Here is a 23,102-nt window from a genome sequence, read left to right as displayed (position 1 = left end):
ATTGTAAAAAAAATACATGACAGGAGGAAGTTAACTACAATTGGGGCACTTTCCTTCTTTCTTGCTAACATAGTGTTTCTTGTGATGTTGGAACACCTGGCAATATTATCAGACCAGGCTCAGGACTGCTGAGTTAACATGCGAGACTTGTCTTTTTCCTCCTTCCTGCCTCGCTTTAGTATTTATTCTACTAAATTGGTAAAAGGTGTTTCCTGACAACCAGGATGCTAAATGCTGGTCAGTGACAGTATTGGAGTCTCAGAGTTCTTCCTATCTCCTGCCTCACAGGAGATGCCCTGTTGTTCCCATCTGCGCGAGGAGTTCCCATCTGCCCCAGGAAGAAGCCGAGGCTCTGAGATGGAGTGACTGTCTGGGGTTGCATGGCTGCTGGACAGCTGTGTCAGGGCCCAATGACACCTGACCCTGCTCTGAGCTCACTCTCCTGGAGCCCCGCTGCCTGGGCTGGCTGACGCCTCCCGGGGGAGAGCAAGAGGAGGACACTGCATGGGCTCAGGTGGCCCACCTTGCACGCATGTCCACTTCCGTCTGTGTGAGGTACATTCAAATTTTTTTTATAAAAACAAACACAGATACGATCTGGAGTAAGACACAAAAGGGTGACTTTTCAGTTAAAACGCAAGATCTTGAACTTTCAGCTGATAATAATGTAGCAACGTGGGTTCATTATTTGTGGTGAATGTACCATAGAGACGTAAGATGATAATGATACCAACAGTGGAAACTGGGAGTGGGTATATGGGCACTCGGTACTATTTTTCCAGTACTTCTGTAAATCTATGGCTTCTGAAAAAAAGCTTTATTTTTCAAAATGTGAGCTATCAAAGAAATTGTAGTTTCCTTCAAAGGTAGCTGGTATCCCTGGCAGGGGTGTGACAGAGGTAATGTTGAAAAAGCATTGCCCACTCCCTGTTGTTTGCAGAAGAACATTCCACAGCATCTTTAAAGGCCTGTATTTCTTAAGAGAAGAGCAAAAAAAGCAGAGTAGTACGGATGTTTTTTGCTCTCCCCTGGCCACTGTCCCCTTCATAGCACTGTGAGATGAGTGACAGGCAAGTAACCACGTGGCCTTCCCCAGGTTCCCACCCCAGTGGAAGGGATTCTATCACCACAGACTATACCTCACCCTATTCCAGCCTCCATCACAATCCTTCAGGGCATGTTAGGCTTGCACACCCCCCAACTCATCTGGGTGGAACCCTAGGGAGAAGTAGTAAGAGCTCAGCCATTTATAGTAAGTCCTGGAGGGCTCACGTCCTGGCACCCAATGGGCACCACCCATTAGTGTTGGGGTAGTCAGGGGGGAATGCGGTGCCTCCTCACTCGGATGTACATTTAGGGCTCCAGACTCTATCCACCACAGAGACAGAGGGATGGAACTTCACAAGCTCGGGGCACATGGGTTTTGTTGCTTCTAAAGCAGAGGTGTCAAGCTCATTCTCACCAGGGGACACATCAGCCTCACAGATCCCTTCAAAGGGCCAACATAACTTTAGGATTTTACAAATGTAACTACTCCTTAACCGTTGAGGAGTTGAAATTTCATTAGGCCTGTAAAGGATTCTTCAGCCATTTGGAAAGTAGGTGTTGAAGTTCTACCTCAAGGTTCAAAAGGGGGCTCAAGCTGCTGTTGTTCCAGACTGTGAAAGGACCAAGACTCAGATGTTCATTTATTTATTTATTTTAAATCCTGGCCCAAGGACACAATTATTGATTTTAGAGAGAGGGAGTGGGGCTGCAGAGAGAAATGTTGATATGAGAGAGAAACATCAATTGGTTGCCCCTGCAACACACCTTGATTGGGGACCAAACTCGCAACCCAGACATGTGCCCCGACCAGAATAGAACCCCCAATCTCTTGGTTTATGGGAAGATGCACCAACTACCTGAGCCACACTGGCCAGGGCTCAGATGTTCTTCGTAATCTCTTGTCTCCTACTGTTTCTGTGCAGTGTAGGATGGGCAGCGGGGCTTGAAGTTGGGGAAAGTGGAAGAGAAAAAAAATAATCCAGAAACTATACCCTCTAGCTACACTTCAAACACTGTACTTTAATCAGGCTAGGAAATGGTTTCCAGAAACAGCTTCAGAACTGACAACCAAGAACTTGGATTTGAATGAGCAAGTTAAGGCAAGGTGATTTTATACCAGTGTTCATCATTTTTATCATCATTATATTGCTTGCCCAATATAATTTGGAGCTCCCTATAAAATTATCTAATTTGGGTAACAGGAAAGATGCATAAAGAGATAAGTAGAAAAAGCAGAGAGGAAAAGAGAAGCAATATACAATGCTCTTTGGGGCTCGGCAGATAAAATAAAGGCTTCATGGAGAAGCTATGGCTTGAGTTAAACACTGGACTTGGACAAGATGGGTATGGGGCAAAGGGAATGGCACAGAGCATGCTGGGGAGAAAAGAGGAGGCTAGCTTGGCTAGAATGAAGAGCTTGGGTAGAGGAGTGATGTGTGATGGAAGACAGGGGAGGATAGGTAGAATAAAACCTTGGCTAAAACTTGAGACTTTGTCCTGCGGGTAGTGGGGAGCTGGGTGGTGAAACCTTCAGTGTAGAGGAGGGGTGGGGTGGAGACAGGTGGTGGCAGGGAGAGCAGTGAGAAGGGTGTGGTTGGAGCAAAACTGAGGTGACTTAGGGCAGAACAACAACAGGGGGAAAGCAAAGAAGTGACAGATGCACAAGATTTGTGAAGGATGAACTGATACATATTGGTGACTGAAGTGTGAGATGGGAAGGAAGAAAAAGAGAAAAAAGAAGAAGAAAAGCGCCCAGGATGACTCTTGCTAGGGAGGCCCTGAACCAGACCTAGCCCTTCAGTTTCCAACATTCTGTGGCTAATTGAAAAACTCATTGATACTAGTGGTGTCACTCAGAACCCCCAATGTTATGCCAACCTCTGAAGCTGCCAAACATCCAAGGACTCCTCCCACTAGGGAAATACTTAGAGAAGACAACAGAGCCCTTTTGGTCTGCTGATGGAGACAGACAGATCATCCCAGACATTTTTCTCTTCCACAAACCCCTCCTCATTCTGAAGGGGGCCGCCTGGCACTGTTCCCATCCTTCCTTCCCCAGGGCCTGTGTTGCCCAGGGACACCATTCAGAGAAACTTTGTCATCTCTACACCCCATCCAGAGGCCTGGATGGCTTATGCCAGAGCACGGGGTTCCTCCCTTCTCTGAGATACAACAAATGGATGAGTTCCAGAGAGGGCAAACATTGGCATGTGGAGCCATGGTGGGAACAAGAAGTCTATTTGTTTAGTGTTCTTGGAAGCCAACAAGAAGAAACGTACTTTAGTCAGGAAAGAAAACAATAACCTGTCAAGCTGTGAATGACAGCCAAGTCAGTGGGACATGGGATGTCAAGCGGAAAGCTGAGGAAGGGACTGGCTAGGCTTCCAAGGAAGATGGCACCTGAAATGGTAGGGATGGCTGACAGGCCATGGCCCAGTGCGAGAGCTATGATCACCTCCCATGAACAGAGTGATCACTTTGTCACTGACTGTGAGTGCCCCATCCATCAGCCAAAGGTTTAATGTGCAGCATGCATAATTCGACTTTTGGAATGGGATGGAAGAGAGCCAACCATGTCCAAAGTCAGCCTCATTTATAAACTGAATTCCTGGAAAGTGAATGAGTGTGTATGTGTATTCCCATATGCCAGGGATGGGATGGGCTTTGTCTTCATTAGGTACTTCCTGCTATTGCTGCTGCTGTTACTACTAAAATTTCTTGACATCTCTATGCTGTTATATGAGAAGTTATTGGCTTTTTTAGCTGTTCACTGGACTTTCTGTCTTCCAGTCTCCATTTCTCAGGCCTATTTACCATTCCCTAATAGGGAGGCATCTAAGTGTGCTAAGCATATTTAACTAGTTTGAGATAAATCCATGAACACATGTCATCACATGTCAGCAGAGCTCTTAAAATACAAATTAGCCATAGGACAATTACATGTCCACTGTGACTGCCTCCAGGGATATTTTATGCCCAGAACAAAGGATGGACCATACTGATCTAGAGCTGACACATCCCTGCCTGTTACAAAAAGGTTAAACCTAGGACATATCATATCTTGTCATTAACACAATCAAGACCCAGAGACAGTCAGACCAGCACACAGGAAAGCAGTGTAATCCCATAAGGTCTTCCAGAATGAAGTCTCATCTTGAAAATATTCAGAACCAACTAGGTCAAGATCCATATAAAGACAGCCTCATTAACCCAGAAGGGAGAGACTTGAGGAGCATGCTCCAAAATTTAGAGAATGTTCAAAGAAAAACAATGCTTGGCTGAGGAGTGGAAATGTCTTTCCAAACAAAACAAAACAAAACAAAACAAAACAAAACAAAAACCAAAAAGAACCTGAAGTCCCTCGCTTGTCTTTCTTGGCCAGCTGCCTTCTTCTGAAACACCCAGCTCATTTGCCTGAACTCATCACACAGGAAGGAGCTTTTTACTACATTCCTTCAGCTGGAAAGAAGGGGCATATCTCTTTTTTAAGGTAAACCCAGGGATTTGGTTTTTGGTTGATGAATTTCAGACAGTCCCCCTGAGATTTTTCAATCCAAAGTGTAATTGCATAAAGAGGCTTATATGTTAAATTGTCTGTCTATAAAACACATTTTCATGAAATTTTGTTTTCTCATACCCTTTTCATTTTCTTCCTGTATGGATCTGATGAACTTGAAATTTCAAAGTCATTCAGGTAGGACTAGTATATAACATTATACTTGTGCCTTAAATTAATACTCTCCCAGATATTGGTGTTTTTAGTGGGCCACCCAATGGAACGCATGAAGTCACAGAATCCTAAAAACTATCTAAATGAACCTTCAATTTTGCAACTAGAGAATAGGAGGCACCAGAAGGTGAAGTGACTTGTGCAGAGCCACACAGTGACAGAGACAGAAACTTAATTAACCCACTGTCCTGAGGTCAAGTCCAGGTCTCTTCTCTTGTGGTCAAAAAATAGCAGTACTTTGAATATTATTGTTTAAAAAGTCAATGTTTTTAAATCACTTTATTTATCTATTTTTTAAGGTAAAGTTTTCTTTTTTTTACAGCTGAGTAGTATTCCATTGTGTAAATGTCCCATAGTTGGGTTTTATTTTATTGTTGTTCAATTATAGTTGTCCCAACTTTTAAAAATCGCTTTAAATCCAAAATATTAATCTATCGACTTCCACATGGATTGGATGAAATGTAAGGAAGGTATCCCATAGCAGTGACTAAATGAATGGGGAAGAGAGACATTTTATTTGTTTCTAATTTGAAGAGCAGTTCAGATTCCATTAGGGGCTTATGAGGGTCAGCCTCCTTGGAGTTTGGAGTTTTGCCTTCCATGATTGCATCAGGGCCATATATTTAACCTGGAAAAGGGTAAGAGGAGGATCTGCCTGACCCAGAGCCAGTGATTTTGCATCAACTAATCCCTGGTATTCTGTAGTTTCCTCATTCATCTGCCCAGAGTCACGGGGTATTCCCTGCTGAACCTGAGCCTCTCCTCCAAGCCAATCAGCTTCTCAAAACCATTTCCTCGGGGCCTTTCTCAGAAATAAATTCTTGTATAAGTTGTAAAAGACCAGTTCCTCCAAGGAGATCAATTGCCCTGTCTGCTGCAGGAGACCAAAGCATTTGGCAATTGGGCAGGTAAGAATCGATAACTTTAGTCTTTCTTGGTTTTTGCAAAGTTGATGATGAAATTTCCTAAAGGCTTCTCAGAAAGCTTAGTACTGGATTTGGACTTGGGCATTTTCTGGTGCCAGATTTGGCAGCCACTATGGGAGGTCATCCCCATTTGGTGTAAGGGAGAATGTGATTCAAAACCACTGTGGGGCAAGAAGGCTTTTCTGAGTCTGAAAACTGAGTCACGGAATCATAAACTCAGGGCTTCCAGGTATCACAAACTACCATAAACCTCTAACTCATTATGTTTAGAAAGTGAGGCCTAAGAGAGATCATGTGTTCAGGGCATACAGAAAGTTGGTGGGGGAGGATAGTAATGGAATGATGTTCTGTGTAGTATTCCTGAGACTGGTGTGGTGTCATATGAAAGTTCTGCAGTGTTTTCAAGGGTTTCCTAAGCCAGAGCGGTCAGATCTTCATGTTGTTTCCAGCACCTCATGTCTGCTATCTACAGCAGATCTGAACATCTAGTTAGCCTTGAATGTCTAGTCCCAGGTGTCTTCAATGCCCCCTGGACAGCTGGCTCTCAATCAAGCGTATGAATTGCAACAATGTTAGATGAGTTCCATTTTGGGGAGAATCAAGTGGTTGAATCTTTGTTTTTTATGTGATTGGGTGTCCCAAACCCTGTGACTGAGATAAAGGATTTTTTCTGCTGTAGATGGCTTGATAAGAGCTATCCCCACTCCATTCTCCTCTTGATCCCAGAGCTCCTCAAAAGGTCAAATAGGGCATTCTTGGGAGTGCTGGGGTGTTTATTGGTTTCCTACTGGCTCATCCACCTCCTTCAAAAGAACTCTTATCATTCATGAAAAAGAATCTCTCTTATCTTATCACTGCCTTTCTCAGGCCTTTCTGCAGCCTCCTTAGTGATTTCTCAGCAAGTTTGAGAGCCAGACTCTGAAAGGCCTTGGTGTTCAGAGTGTGATCTGTAGACCAGCAGCATTGGCACACCCGGGAACTTGCTGGAAGTACAAACTCTTGGGCCCTTTCTATGACCTCTTGAGTCAGAATCTGCATTTAACATGGTCCACAGGTGATTAATAGGCACATCAAGGTATGAGAAGCCTGCTAAGGGACAAGCACTGTTGTCTCCCACTGCACTGTCCAGATGCTGAACTTTTCTGCTCTAAGAGTTTCGTTCATTCAGCATGTACCCAACACCTATTAAGTTCTGACATGAGGCTTGGCTGCTGGAAAAACAAAAATAAATAAGACATATCTCTTGAAGTGATAGGGGAAACAGATGTCAAAACAGTGATATGAGATCTGAGTAAAATACTATAGAAAGACAGGAAAAGAAATGACCTAAATTTGCCTGGAAAAGTCTGGTACACTTCACAGACAAGGTGGCATTTGGCTTGGGATTTTTTTAAAGTTGTTTAGTTTTTTAAATTATATTTTATTGGTTATGCTATTATAATTGTCCTGATTTTTCCCCTTTTGCTCCCTTTTGCCCAGCACCCCCCACTCCCTCAGGCAATCCCCACACCATTGTTCATGTCCAGGGGTCATGCATATAAGTTCTTTGGCTACTCCATTTCCTATACTATACTTTACATCCTCATGGCTATTCTGTAATTACTTTTTGTACTTCTTGATCCCCCTCATTATTTTACCCACTCTCCTACAACTCCCTCCCATCTGGCAACCATCAAAGTGCTCTGTGTATCCATGATTCTGTCTCTGTTCTTGTTTGCTTAGTTTGTTTTTTAGATTTAGCTGTTGATAGATAAGTTTTTGCCATTTTATGTTCATAGTTTTGATCTTCTTCTTAAGTAAGTTCCTTTAACATTTCATATAACAATGGTTTGGTAATGATGAACACTTTTAGCTTTTTTCTTGTTAGGAAATCTCTTTATCTGCCCTTTGATTCTAAGTGCTATCTTTGCTGGGTGGAGCAGTCTTGGCTGTAGGTCCCTGATTTTCATCACTTTAATATTTCTTGCCAATCCCTTCTAGCCTGCAAAGCTTTTGTGTGTGGGGCGGGGGGGTGCGGGGTGGGGGGTGTTTGAGAAATCAGCTAACAGTCTTATGGGAACTCCACTTTAGGTAACTGCCTTTCTCTGGCTGATTTGAAGATTCTCCCTTTAAACTTTGGCATTCTGATTATGATGTGTCTCGGCATGGGGCTTCTTTGCATCCATCTTGTTTGAGACTCTGTGCTTCCCAGTCTATTTCCTTTACCAATTTAAGAAAGTTTTCTTTCATTATTTTTTGAAATAGATTTCCAATTCCTTGTTCTTTTTCTTCTCCTGGCACCCCTGTGATGTGAATGTTGGACATCTTGAACTTGTCCCAGAAGCTGCTTATACTATCCTCATGTTTTTGGAGTCTTTTTTCTTGTTATTGTTCTAACTGGTTGTTTTTTTGCTTCCTTATGTACCAAATCATTGATTTGACTTTTGGCTTCATTCACTCTATGGTTGTGTCCCTATAAAGTTTCTTTATTTCAATTAGTGTATTCTTTGTGTCTCCTTGGATCTTTTTTATGCTGTTGAGGTCCTCACTAAGTTTCTTGAGCATTCTTATAAACCAGTGTTTTGAACTCTGCATCTCATAGACTGCTTATCTCCATTTTGTTTAGCTCATTTTCTGAAGTTTTGATCTGTGCTTTCATTTGGGCCACCTTTCTTTGTTTTCTCATTTTGGCAGCCTCCCTGTGTTTGTTTCTATGTATTAGGTAGAGCTGCTTTGACTCCGTGTCTTGCGTAGGGTGACCTCTAATGGAGCAGGTGTCCTGCAGGATCCAGTGGCACAGCCTCCCCTATCACCGAAGTTGGGTACTCAAGGTACACCCTTCATGTGGGCTGAGTACACCCTCCTCTTGTAGTTGAACCTTGGGTGCTGTTGGTGAGTCAATGGGAGGGATTTACTCAGGCCAGTCAGCTGCAAGGATTGGCTGTGACCACTGACCACCCATCTCTGCCCTCCGTGGAGGATCAGTTGTGCAGCGGCAGGGTGATGGTGCTCTGATGTGGTCTGTACCTGTACTGGGTGTGTTGGTCCTGGGATTTCCCAAATGTTGTAGACCAAGGTCAGTCACCACCCATGTTTTGCCTGGGGCCCTACCTGAGCTATAAAGTAATCTGACGTGGCTGCTACTTGTGCTCGGCTTAGAGATTCCAAGGCAAAGCCAAGCTGTGAATCTAGGCTTTCTGTTGCTAGTGCTGGGCCTGGGGCTCACTTAGGGTAGCTGTTGCTTGTTGGAGAGGATTTAGGAAGTTGTGAAGCAAGAGCCAAAACCAGCCATTCATGTGGAAAAGGAGCTCAGGTAGAGCAGAGTCTCTGGGGGTCTCCAAAGTGGGTTAAACAGTATTAGCTAGGTTGATGGAGTCTCAGTTATGGCACCAGCTTGACAGTTCTGTGGCTCTGTGGGGGAAGTATTTAGAGAAGGAGCAATGGCCTCTGCTCACCTTGATGCTAGACACTCAGTTTCTCCCTGTATGCCACAGGTGCTTTTCAAGCTGCTACCCTGGTGCTGGAGCTCAGAGTGAGTGAGTCTGAATAGGTGAGTCCATGTGTGGGTTCTTTAAGAGGAACTGCTTGGGGCTCCAGCAGTTTCTTCTACCAACTCAATCCCTGCTGGTTTTTGCATCCAGAAGTTGTGGGGACTTATCTTCCTGGCATTGGGACCCTTGGCTGAGGGGCCTGGTGTGGGGACTGCGATTCCTTGCTCCCGAGGTATCCCTCCCAAATTTTTATCCACCACACGTGGATGTGGGACCAGCCCAATTTGCATTTGCACCCCTCCTACCAGTCTGGGTAGATGTGGTTTCTTTAATTCCATAGTTGTCAGACATCCCTTCAACTTGATTTCTGATGGTTCTGAGTGATGGTTGTTCTATATTTTAGTTGTAATTTGGATGTGGTTGTGTAAAGAGGCAAGCCATGTCTGCCTATGCTACCACCTTGACTGGAAATCTGGCTTGGGTTCTGAAGAATGAATAAGAGTTTATCAGGCAGAGAGTGTGTTGCATAGGAAAAGAACATGAATAGAGGCAGAGGACTGTAGGCCAGCCTGCCATTTGAAGGGCAGAGGTCGGGCCTCTGCCTCTATGTACTGTCATGTTCCAGGGAAGGCACTGGGCCTTGCCACCAGTTGAAGAGATTCAAAAATGGTTTCTGCACTGAGCATGATGATAAAAATGTAGGTGAACATCCAAACATCACAGAAGCCTCTTTTTGGACTCATTCTCTGAAGCGCCATTTCTTCTACCCTCTGCCCTGCTTGACTCTGGCTGCAGCTACTGCCCTCCAGGATCTTTCTCACAGTCCTTTCCTGTGGCCTGACCTTGCATTTGCCTGGCTCTGCTTTCTGTCTCACATCTTTTCTTTATCCCGACCAGGAAAGTTGACTAACACATGGAAAATAATTTAGTTTTGACCTTGAGGTATGCCCCTCCAACTATTCAGTGAAGGGAGTATGAAGGCTGTTCCAAGCATAAGAGAGAAGAAATGAGTATGCAATTTTTTATTTCCTGTGCAGTTTTCTCAACTCTGATGTCTTTGGCTATGATGTTTTTCTCTTCAGTCTAGCTCATGTGATGCCTTTTTTTCATAGACTAATATTTTATTTGTTTTTATAATGAAATACATTAATTATTGAAAGAATAGTATAATGAATACATGTGTGCCCACCTGCCCTCTTTAAAAAAAACAATGATAAGATGGTTGCTGGAGGCTAGCAAGAGGGGGAAGCAGGAGTTGGTGTTTAGTGGATATAGAATTTCAGTTTTGCAAGATGAAATAATTCTAGAGATCTGTTGTACAACAATGTGAATATACTTGTCACTACTCCACTGTATGGTTAAAATGGTTATGATAATATATTTTATGCTATGTGGTTTTACCACAATTAAATGTGTGTCTGTGTAAATGTGTGTGTGTATTATTATATATAATATATTTGTACATATACATATATATTACATATATAATACACATACATACACATACATTATATACCAACAATACCTTTTACTCTAAAATCATTATCTTTGTTAGCCTGAAAAGGCACGTGTCTGCTGGCTCAGTGGTCTCCTCGAGTCACAGAGGGAAGGATTCTAGTTGGTTCTGCCTGGGTCCATATAGGTATAAGGACAGGAGCCCAATGAGGGTCAAGCCCCTTGAGAATTCCTCTTGGGAAAAAAAAAGTGCCAGGGAGGAGGATCTTGGCCAGGGAAGTATTTACTCATACTTTTCCTTTTTTCTAGAGTTAGCTTATCAAAAGCACATTCATCAAGATAAAAGGTATTAGGGAGATCATAAAATGGCAGAGGAAAAGACTGGGGGAGTGTGAGAGAATGAGAAATTACCTGGTCCAGAAACACAGTTCTCCTTTTGTGGTCTGGCCTAACCCAAGGGGAGATTATCCAGAGCGGATCTGAAGACTGCCTGGGTGATCTGTCAGGCAAAGCTCCAGAACCATGCTGTCCCCTAGGGGAGCTTCAAGTACATATGGAGGGGACAGCCAACCTTAGAATGTCCTCCTCGCCATGTTTCTGGAGTCCACCAGTGAACGCACACTGAGGGGTGACCCTGTGCTCTCCTGGGAAAGCTGAGGGTCTGCCAAGAGCGTCATCTAAACACGTGATCATTCCATCTGCACAGGGACACCTGCCTGGCTGAAGCTACAATCTCCTCAGAAGATATCTGGGGTCTATTCCACCAAACCTAATGAATACGCTAAGCCCCTAAGCCCCTCATCAGCAAACAGAGCCACAAAAGTTTTAGTCTGATGGTTTAGGTTCAGAGTTCAAGCTCCTGAGGAAGGAAGTTGGGATCTCTGCAGGCAGCCTAAGACACAGCTGTGGGCTTAGGGAGTCGGGGCTTTGCCACGGTGTTCCTTCCTGTGTTCCCATCAAATTGGCTTTTGGAGGGAGGGTGAAGCCCCTGCCATTTCTGAAGGCAGGAACTGAATGTCTGCTTCTAGGGCACACTCCCCTGGCGCTGAGCCAGAGCAGCAGGGTTTGCAGGGAGCAAAGTATCCTGCAGGGAACCCCACAGACCTGTTCCAGGTTTGGTAATAGCATTTCTCCCCAAGACAGGTGGCAAGACAGGCACAGGATCTTGGCTCACAGGCAGAATCAGAAACCTTGGATCACTCCATCCAACCCTCCTCATTTGACAGGCCAATGGCCCAGAGATATTGAGCAACCTGCCCAATGTCATAGAGCTAGTTAGAGCAAATCAGAACTACAACTCAGGACCTGCAGATGCCAAGGCCTGAGTTCTTTCCCTCCCACTGCCTCCTTCTAGTACCTAGCGTGGGCCTGCACTTAAAGCAGAGTCTTAGTTATTGTAGCTTCCGCTGAACTGTTCTAATGTTAGGGCATCTGGTATCTCCTTTCTGTGACTCAGTCCCTCCCATGGGGGCTCTGCAAGGCCCACACCATGATCTGGATCTTGTTTCAGCAATGTGGGTCCTCCTCCGTGTCCCGGGGCTCCTAGCTTCCCTGACCTTGCTCCACGCTGCAGTGTCTGTCACATGTGGTAAGTGTCTCCCTGTATTGCTTTCCTGGGGCTGCTGTAAGAAAGGGCCACAAACTAGTTGGCTTAAGACAGTAGACACTTTTTTTCTCCTACAGTTCAGGAGGTTGGAAGTCCAAAATCAAGGTGTCGGCAGGGTCATACTCCTCTGAAGGCTCTAGAGGAGACTCCCTCCTTGCCTCTTCCAGCTTCCAGTGGCTCCTGGCCATCCTTGGGAGTCCCTGGCTCACAGCTGCATCACTCCAGTCTCTGCCTCTGCCTTCACATAGCCTTCTTCTCTGTAGCCTCTGGGTGTCCTCCCCTCTTGTTGTAAAGCCACCAGTCAGAGGATTTGGAACCCACCCTAATCTGTACCTGTATAACCTTATTTTAATTAATTATGGCTACAAAAACCTTGTTTCCAAATAAGGTCACATTCTGAGGTTCTGCGAGCACCTGTATTTTAGGAGCACACTACTTGACCCACTCACTATGCTCCTCTTGTTCAGAGAATGCATCCTGCCCACCCCCACACCCAGACCCCAATATGAGTGCAAATGAGCAATCCCACCTCTACCCTACACCATCCTCTCCCTACTTCAGGGCCCTGGTGGTCAGCTTAGTCCTTGCTGGACTTGCTTAAGGGTCTGGCTCACTAAGAACCAGAAAAAGCCCCGCAGCCCAAGAGCCTTAGCCAACCTGAACAGCCACACACCTTCTTAATTCCATCACTGGGAATTCCAGTGGACTCCCCAAAACCAGTTTTGACACCTTATGGAGGATCATAGAGCGTTCTTCCCATCCTGTGCTTTTTGTCCTTGAGGACTCTTGTGAAAATTCCCTAACCTTGATCTTTTGCCTGCTCAGATCTGGGGGTTGGGGGTGGATAATGGCTGAGAAAGAGGGAGATGGAAGCAGAGGGCATCGCAAAGGAGTGGTGTCTGACACCCTGCTGCTTATTTCTCCCGCTCCAAGCACAGTCCACCAGCACTGCTGCCATCTCTGATACTGTGAGTGAGGTCAAGGCCCAAGTCAGCAAGGCCTTTCTGGAATCTCGGACCAGGTACGTGAGACACACACACACAACACATTTCCCTTCCTAGGCTTCCTGTTAACAACAAACACATCTAGGCCAGCCCTGATAAGTCAAAGAGCCGAAGCAGCTACACAATCTGCCGACCCACCTCCCCACCTCGGAGCACTTGGCAAGCAGGAGTAATAGCCCACAGCTCCTAAAGTCCTCATCCTGTGGGTAACTTGAAGAGGATGTCTAATCTAATTCTGTAAAAACCTGCAGAGGTCTCAGTCAAAAGAATATTAGGATAGGTTGAATATCACACACCCTTATGAAACACGTGTTATAACCAAACTGATGGCTTAAACGTTATGGGTTAGCATTAGCCATGTACAAACACCCAGGTAGTCATGACCTTGAACCTATGCATCTGATATATGTACCAATATTTAAGAAAAGAGTTTCTTTGTATCTCTCAGATTAGCCGAGACCTCCCCAGGGGTAAGCACTTCCTTCTGCATGGCCCATGTTTCCTTGGGTCATGCATTCCAGTCTCAGAAAGCCTGTAGGTGGAAGTTCTCCATTGATTCAGCTAATACTGACTAACTTAGGTCAGGTCCTAGAAGTGGAACTGAGACCTGGGTTCACATGCAGTTGACTGACTGGGGAGTGCTCTCAGGAAAGCTATGATGGAGGGAGGGAGCAGAGAGGTGAAGGAAGAAGCTGAGCAAGGATGTGGTTTAAGGTCTAGCCTCAGCTGACCCTAAAGGGAGACCTGACACAGCACCAGCCACCACTTCTTTCCTTCAGGCTCACCGAGAAGGTATTAATAGCCAACCACAACTCCGGGACACCCAATGGGGCCTTCCTCTTTTTTTAAAAAAATTATTTTATTGTTGTTCAATTACAGTTGTCTGTATTTTCTCCCTACTCCTCCCCCCACCCCCCTACAAACCCACCTCCCTCCCTTGCTTCCACCCTCCCCCTTGGTTTTGTCCATGTGCCCTTTAGAGCAGTTCATGAAAACCCTTCTCCCCTCTGTCCCCTTCCCTCTCCCGTCTGGCTATTGTTAGATGGTTCTTATTTTCAATGACTCTCATTATATTTCATTTGCTTTTTTCTTTTGTTGATTATGTTCCAGTTAAAAGTGAGATCACATGGTACTTGGCCCTTGTCATTAGTATTAAAGCAAAGAGGAAGCTTCTCATGGTGGCAGGAGGGAAACAGCAGGTATTCCAGCAACTATTTCCCAATGCAAATTCTTCCCCTTCCTTAATGTCAGCCCTTTCATAGCCCTGAGCTGGGGTTAGAATAAGAGCAACAAACCCAGTGTTCATCACCTCCTCTGCAAGTCATGCACAGGACGACCAGCCCTGCTTTGGAACTTGTCCTCACTGGTGAGTTCCTGGGCTTGGGGGGTCTCATGGAGACATAAAGGATCACATTTAAACAGCTTGTTACACAAACACACAGACAATGCAGGAACTCTTCATGGAATGAAGGAATAAAACAGAGCACTGGTTGCTCCTCCTGGTACAGGAATCAGGGAAGCATGATGGAGGAGGAGGAGCCAGCCCTGCAGAGGGATGGTATTCCAGGGCCTGGGAACAGCAAAGGTAAAGGTCCTGGGGCAGGAAAGAGCTTAGGGTGCTCAGGAAACAGAAAGAAGGCTGATGTTGGTGAAGGCAGTAGGCAGGGAGGAGCACACACAAGTGAGCACAGAGAAGTTGACAGTAAGGGCCATGGGGTCAGAAAGCAAATTAGGGGATGCTAGGGGGTTGGTGGGGGAAGAGGAGAAGAGGAGAGGAATTGGAAGTGACTGCTTAATAGATATGGGGTCTTTTCTGGGGAAGATCAAAATGTTTTGGAGCTAGAAAGAGGTAATGATTGCACAATATAATCTGCATGCATGCAGCAAACAGATGGACTCATGCATGTCCCAGTGGAAGACAAGGAATTCCTTTCCTCAGAGGATGGTGCTACAGAACAGACAGAACAGAGGCCAAGGGCGGGGGGCAATTGGTGGCCCACCCAGGGATGCCAAAAACTGTTACAGAACATGCCCACCCACAGGGACAAGGGGGGTTACTATTTACTATTACTGAAAGGACACTCAGGTTTGTTATGTGCACCACCTTACAGGAAAGACATCTCTCAATGCCAGAGATTTGTGAAAAGGAAAGGAAATGTTTATTTAATGCTCTACAGACTGAAAGTAGTGCCCTAATGTATTCACTAAAATATCAAAGTCCTTTGGGATAGCCACTGATGCCCACAGTGCTTCCTTCTCCCCTGTCCTAATTTGGGGTACCGTAACGCCAGAAAAGAAGCAAACATGCGTGTCTCAGGCCACAGGCACCATCAGGTGTGTCGCCGTCCAGGCAGGACCTCTAGTCCAAAGCCATGTGGCACCTTCTCGTGGCCTACTGGCGAGAGTTCTTCAGACTTCTTCCAGGCAAAGTCTCTCCTGCTTCCCAAGCCACGCAGTCAAAGGGAGCACACCCAAAGCCATGTGGTCCTCTTCTACCAAAGCTGCAGGGGTCCCCACTCTGGCCAAAACCACATGGTTCTTCTGTCCACCAAAGCTGTGGGGGTCCCCACTCTGGCAAAACCTCGTGGCTCTCCCTTACATGGCTGCAGGGGTCCCCACTCTGCCAGAAGTGTGTGGCTCTCTCTTCTCTTGCCACAGCCACATGGTTCTCTCTGCACTGCCACAGCCCCATGGTCCTCTCTCCAATGGCTTTGGCCTCTGGGTTTAAATCCCCATGCCAATCTCCTCTGCAGCCCCATTTCCAACTCTTCCCACAACCGGCTACACTTGCCAGCACTCTTATGTCCTTCCAGCTTTACTGGGCTGCCATAGTAAGTCTGGGCAGGTGTGGCCCCATGTCATGGAGCCAATCTTCTCTAAGCTCTCATGCAGGCACTGTAATCAGGGGGACCTGCCCCCCAGTTACATCGTGGGTGGAAGTCCCTCCCTTCTCCCTGGCTCAAAGCATAGTCACAGCTATTTAACATATCTATGAAGCAAGTTAAAGGTTATAGATATGTTAAATGACCATGCCAGAGGTTAGCTGCAAAGCTGTTGCTATGCAAAACAGCTCTCAATGGCCCTGCTGCATGTGTCCCTTCGCCAAACTCACACCTGTTGGGGGGAGGGGTGCGGACATCCCAATATTTCCTGGACACCTTGAGTTCTGTAGCCCATTCCAAATCCCTATTTGGGGCCCCCCTCTTGGCTGCACCCTGTAACAATCCCTCCTTTCAGATATACAACCAGTTTATAATCATATAAAGGGCAATGGACGAAGGTCGCATTTTCTTATAACTACTTCTGCCTGGACATGGATGTTGTCCTATCTACCCTCGGGTCGGGGGTATGCAGCCTGGAGGGAGTCCTTCCTGTAAGGGGAAGGACCTTACAGGATCCTGAATAATTGGGTGTCACCAGGAAGCTTTGGACACTGAGGCTTGGTGTCCAAAGGCTGGCATTACTGGACCGTTGGCATCCTGGTCATATTCTGGAGGTGACCGATTTGGAAAGAAAGTTGGAAGGCACAATTAAATCATAACCACTAAATGATGAAGGCAGGGCCTTAGGTAAAGAATGGCTTATCTGGAGGAAGGTGTACAAGGCACGCTACACCTATTCAAAACTCTAGTGGCCCACTATACGTCACTTGAGTCGAGGGGAATGTACTAGGATTTCCCTCCTAATTTGAAATTTGAAATTTCTGAGCCCTTTTTGTTCAAGCCATCAAGACAGAAAAGGGAAAATCAGTTCTAAAGTGAAGCCCACAGACTGCCTGAACCTTTCACCAACCCAACCACTTAGTTCAGCCAAACCGTTGAGTCTCAGAGGGTGATGATGAAGATGGGCCCCTTAAGTGAGGCCTGTATTGCAACCAGTCACTCAGGTAATGAGGATATAGGCATATGCCCTATGAAAACAGAAGAGCACACAGGTTAATTCACACAACAATCTCCAAACCAGTCTCTGTGCCTGTGAGACTCTTCTGGGAAGACATTCAGTTGCAAGGTCCTACCTGTCATGACATTTAACAATGGCAATTTGACAGGCCTTTTACATCTGTAAATCGTACATCTTTGGTGATATTACAAACCCAAGTTTCAACTTTCAAATGAAAACAAACTCTCAAGACAATTAGCTGTGCCATTCTGATGTCCAATACTGAGCATTGTGATTTTCCTTGAACCACAATTTTTCTCCTTAAGATCACCCTCACTGTTATTAAAGGGACTACGTTGAGTCCAGCTTTTAATGGTGACTGTTTGCATAAACTCTCCTAGAGCAGCCTGGATCACTTATGATCTTTAAGGCTGCTTTGCTGGAACTCACACAGGGAGCCTTTAGACTGACTTTTCAGGCCGCCCCACAGGGCACAGAAGGAGAGCCACACATCTGCCATCTGGCTTCGCCTGTACCAGTTGTTTCATTCATATCCTTGAAGCTTCCACTGTGCCTACAGGTTCTTTTTTAGCCATCTTTCAGGAAAATAACCTTCGTTCCTTCTCTGGAAAGACTTCCATGAACTGCACAACCAACCAAAGTACCAGGCTTTTTCTCGTGGGCTTTCACTAGCTTCACAAGTCAATCCCAGTTCCTCAGGGCTTTCTGGTGACAACCAGAACCCAGACATGCCTCCTTCAGGTGTGACATTCCAGTCAAAATCTTGGTTAACAAAACCACCATAAATGACTGGTCTTATTGGATTTATGCAAAGAAATCTTATGTCTTCATTCACTCCTTCAGAATGCCAAATTCTGGAGGGATCAGGTAGGGAGAAAAATACAAAGTGTGAAGGAAAATCCTTTTCCTTCTGATATCCACCAGGCTTCTCAAAACTTTCCTACAGAGTGTGAAGTTTCAACCTTCCTTGGAATCCTCAATTTCCTTTTCAGAGCAGATACAGAGCAAAATCCAAAACACAGAGTTCCAGAACAATACACAGGTAGGAGCATTCTTTTGCACCAATGTGTCCATTGGTGCCTCGCAGAGACATGCTCCTTCAGGCCTGGTCTCTTGGCAGAGACATGCTCCTTTGCCTGAAACACTCATCAGTCCCGACCCTTCCTGGGTCCTGAGAGGCAAAGGCATTCTCCCCAACCGGTTACAGGCGACCTTTCACTAGGTCTTACAGGCGACCTTAAACAGGTCTTCAGATACAGGGACATGCTCCTTTCAGATCTGGTCTCATGGCAGAGACATGCTCTTTTGCCTCAGGCTGAAGCACTCATCAGCCCTGAACCTTCCTGGGTTCCCAGCAGCAAAGGCATTCTCCCCAACTGGTTATAGGTGACCTTAAACAGGTCTTCAGGTGACCTTTCTTAGGTCTTACAGGTACAGAGAATTTCTGATCAGAAACAGAACCAATGGCAGAGACTTGCTCCTTTCCCACAAAACCAGAAAACAAGTAGTTGAGGTTTCCTTTACTCCAGGTTTAAAACTTTCACATCTTTTATACATATTTTTACCCATCCTTATTTCACTATCATTCACTTTTAATCCTTGTTCCTTTCCCACACTGGTGTTACAGAACAGAACAAGGGGGGGCCTGGGACGATATACTATTATTTAAAAGGCCCCCAGGTCCGTCATGTCCGCCGCCTGAGGAAAGACGTCTCTCAATGCCAGAGATTCGTGAAAAGGAAAGGAAATGTTTATTTAATGCTATACAAACTTCAAGTAGTGACCTAATGTCTTTATCAAAAACCCCAAAGTCCCCCAAAAACACCCACAAACAGACACAGTCCTTCCTTCCTTCCCCCCTTTGCCCAGTCCAGAGTACCGTATCTCAGGGAAGGAAAACGAAGTCCATGGCTCAGACAGTCCTCTGGTTCTTAGTCCTCCTTCTCGACTGGGAGACCTCCCTGGGTTCCCGGCACCCTCGGCTGAGTCGCCAGGGATCTTTGCTAAAACCAGGTGGTGGTTCCCCCTTCTAAAGCTGCGGGGGTCCCCACTCCGTCCAGGCCTCGTGGTTCTCTCTCTCTGGGATGCAGGAGTCTCCACTCTGCTAAAGACGCATGGTTCTCTCTCTCAGGGCTGCGGGAAGGGGAGAGTCCCCACTCTGCCAAAGCCGCGTGGTTCTCTCCCTCAGGGCTGTGCATGGCTCTCCTTCTCAAAGCAGCATGGTTCTCCCTCAATGGCTGAGGTTTTCCCTATTCTACTAAAGCTCCATGGTTCTCTCTCTCTCAGGGCTGCGCATGGTTCTCCACTCTGTTAAAGACGCATAGTTCTCTCCTCTCAGGGATGCGGGAGTCTCCACTCTGCCAAAGACGCATGGTTCTCCCTCCTAATGGCCGCCAAGTCTGGGTTTTAAATCCCCGCGGCCAATCTTCCTCTGCAGCCTCATTTCCGACTCCTCCCACACTCGGCTTCACATGCCAGAATTCGTATCCTTCCAGCTTTACTGGGCTGCCATCTTGAGTCTGGGCAGGTGTGGCCCCATGTCCTGGAGCCAATCTTCTCCGAGCTCCCACGCAGGCGCTGTAGCTTGGGGGATCTGCCCCCAGTCACGTGTTGGTGGGGGAAGTTACTTCCATTCCCCCTGGCTCAGAGATGATCACAGCTATTTAACATATCTAAGCAACCAGCCAAAGGCTATAGATATGTTAAATGACCACACGAGTAGCTGCAAGGCTGTTGCATGCAAAACAGCTCTCAATGGTCCTGCTCCATTTGTCCCTTCCCCCAACCCACACCCTGGTGGGGGGGGGGTTGGAGACATCTTAAAATCTCCTGGACACCTTAAGTTCTGGACCCCATTTCAAATGCCCATTTGGGGTCCCCCCTCTTGGCTGCACCCTCTAACAATCCCTCCTTTCAAATATACACCCACTTTAAATTCTTTTAAAGGACAATGGATGAAGATCTCATCTTCTTGTAACTGCTTCCTGCTGGAAATGGACGTTGTTTTACCCACCCATGGGTCAGGGGTGCCCTGAAAGGTGGGGGGGGGTGCAGCATGGAGGGAGTCCTTCCTGTAAGGGGAAGGACCTTACAGAATCCTGGTCAGTTGGCTATCACCAGGAAGTCGCAGGCTTGGTGTCCAAAGGCTGGCATTACTGGACCGTTGGCATCCTGGTCATATTCTGGAGGTGACAGATTTGGAAAGAATTGGAAGGCACAATTAAATCATAACCACTAAATGACAAAGGCAGGGACTTAAGTAAGGAATGGCTTATCAGGAGGAAGGTGTACAAGGCATGCTACACCTATCCGAAACTTGTGGCCCGCTATACTTCACTCGGGCTGAGGGGAATATATTAGGATTTCCTTCCTTTCAGATATTTGGGCCTTTTCTGTCCAAGCCATCAAGACAGAAAAAGGCAAAATTAGTTCTTAAGTGAAGCCCACAGACCGCCCAAACCATTCACCAACCCAACCACTCAGTTCAGCCAAACCGTTGAGTCTCAGGGGGTGATGATGAAAATGGGCTCCTTAAGGCGAGGTTTATATTCACTCACTCATTCAACCAATTACTCAGGTAATGAAGTCATAGGCATATGCCCTATGAAAACAGAAGAACACACAGGTTAATTCACACAACAATCCCCAAACCAGTCTCTGTGCCTGTGAGACTGTCTTTTGGGAAGACATTCAATTGCAAGGTTTTTCCTGTAATAATATTTAGCAATGGCAACTTCAAAGGTCCTCCGTACCTGTAAATTGTACATCTTTGGTGACATTACAGACTCAGTTTCAACTTTCAAATGAAAACAAACTTTCAAGACAGTTAGCTGCACTATTCTGATGTCCAATACTAAGCATTGTGATTTTCCTTGAACCACAATTTTTCTCCTTAAGATCACCCTCACTGTTATTACGGGGACTACTTTGAGTCCCACTTTTAATTTTGACTGTTCATTTGCATAAACACACCAAGAGCAGCCTGGATCACTTATGATCCTTGAGTCTACTTTGCTGGAACTCACACAGGGAACCTTTAGATTGATGTCTCAGTCCACCCCTCTTGGGGCACAGAAGCAGAGCCACACATCTGCCATCTGGCTTTGCCTGTACCAGTTGTTTCACTCAAATCCTTGAGGCTTCCATTGTGCTTACAGGTTCCTTTTTTTTGGCCATCTTTCAGGAAAGCAACCTTCATTCCTTCCCTGGAAAGACTGCCATGAACCACACAACCAACCAAAGTACCAGGCTTTTTCGTGGGCTTACGCTAGCTTTGCTAGTCAATCCCAGGTCCTCAGGGCTTTCTGGTGACGACCAGAACCCATACATGCCTCCTTCAGGCGTGACATTCCAGTCAAAGTCTCAGTTAACAAGACCACAATTCACGACTGGTCTTATTGGTTTTATGCAAAGAAACCTTACATTATCACTCACTCCTTCAGAATGCCAAATTCTGGAGGGATCAGGTAGGGAGAAAAATACGAAGCGTGAAGGAAAATCCTTTTCCTTCTGATATCCACCAGGCTTCTCGAAATTTTCACTTCCACAGACATTTTGAAACATTCACAAACTCTCTATTCTTTCTCATACACTTTCTGATATCCATCAAGATTGCATCTCCATGCCTTATACCTTCTATTACTAACACACATCACATAATTCTTTCTTAAAACGTTTACTTCCACAGACTTTCTGCAACATTCACAAACCCTCTAATCTCTCTTCCATACTCCTTCTTCATTTACACATCTTACACTTTCCCCTGTGCACTTTCCTGCAGAGTGTACAGTTTCAACCTTCCCTGGAATCCTCAATTTCCTTTTCAGAGCAGATACAGAGCAAAATCCAAAACATAGAGTTCCAGAACAATACACAGGTAGAAGCATTCTCTTGCACCAATGCGTCCATCGGTGCCTCGCAGAGACATGCTCCTTCAGGTCCGGTCTCATGGCAGAGACATGCCCCCCTTTGCCTCTGGCTGAAGCACTCGTCAGCCCCAAATGACCCTTCCTGGGTCCTGAATGGCAAAAGCATGCTCCCCAACCGGTTACAGGTGACCTTTCCTAGGTCTTCAAATACAGGTTTCTGATCAGAAACAAAACCAACAGCAGAGACTTGCTGTCTTCCGATCCGGTCTCATGGCAGAGACATGCCCCCCTTTGCCTCTGGCTGAAGCACTCGTCAGCCCCAAATGACCCTTCCTGGGTCCCGCGTGGCAAAGGCATGCTCCCCAACCGGTTACATGTGACCTTTCCTAGGTCTTCAACTACAGAAGGTTTCTGATCAGAAACACAACCAATGTGAGAATTTTGCTCTTTTCCCATGAAACCGGCAACAGGTAGTTCAGGTTTCCCTTACTCTAGGTTTAAAACTTTCACATCTTTTACACATAATTTTCACATCCAGATTTAACCATCATTCTCTTTCAATCCTGGTTCCTTTCCCACACTGGGAAGGACTATACTTAAACTCAGTACTTAAACTCAGCATGTGGCAGCTAAAAGTCCCTAACACTACAGGTACCTTCCACTAAAAGTCCCTAGATTCACAGGGACATCCTGCAGCTTTCTGAAGCTTAGACCTTGCAAACACCCTATATATCAGATGGTCACCTTTGGACCTCAGTTCATGACCTTCAGAACCAGAGCCATTCCTATCAGAACCAGTTACACAGAGAACCTGACTGATGCAGTGCCCACACAGCAGCAGCATACAGCCCATAATCTGAAGAGAGCCCTTGGCCCACCACCTTCTCCAGTTCCAAGATGGCGGCGCCCATGCACGCCGGGTCATCCAAGATGGCGACAACCATGCATGCCAGGTAATCCAAGATGGCGACAACCATGCAAGCTGGGTTGTCCAAGATGGCGACAGCCATGCATGCCAGTCATCCAAGATGACGGCGCCCAAACATGCTGGTCATCCAAGGTGGCGACAACCATGCTTACTGTGTCGTCCAGGATG

General features: G+C 46.0%; 1 protein-coding gene across 1 annotated transcript in view; it reads left to right on the top strand.

Moving 5' to 3' along the window:
- Positions 1–12,140: 12,140 nt before the first annotated feature.
- The window catches only part of LPO (lactoperoxidase), a 31,619-nt gene continuing 20,657 nt past the window's right edge, over positions 12,141–23,102 (top strand). Inside the window, 2 exon segments of the mRNA XM_045836105.1 lie at positions 12,141–12,216; positions 13,168–13,255. Of these exon segments, the coding sequence (XP_045692061.1) occupies positions 12,141–12,216; positions 13,168–13,255 (164 nt within the window).

Source organism: Phyllostomus hastatus, unplaced genomic scaffold, assembly GCF_019186645.2.
Source record: "Phyllostomus hastatus isolate PE091 unplaced genomic scaffold, TTU_PhHast_1.1 phas_contig_210, whole genome shotgun sequence".
NCBI lineage: Eukaryota > Metazoa > Chordata > Mammalia > Chiroptera > Phyllostomidae > Phyllostomus > Phyllostomus hastatus.
Note: the sequence above shows the minus strand (reverse complement) of the source record. Positions and strands in the feature narration are given on the sequence as shown.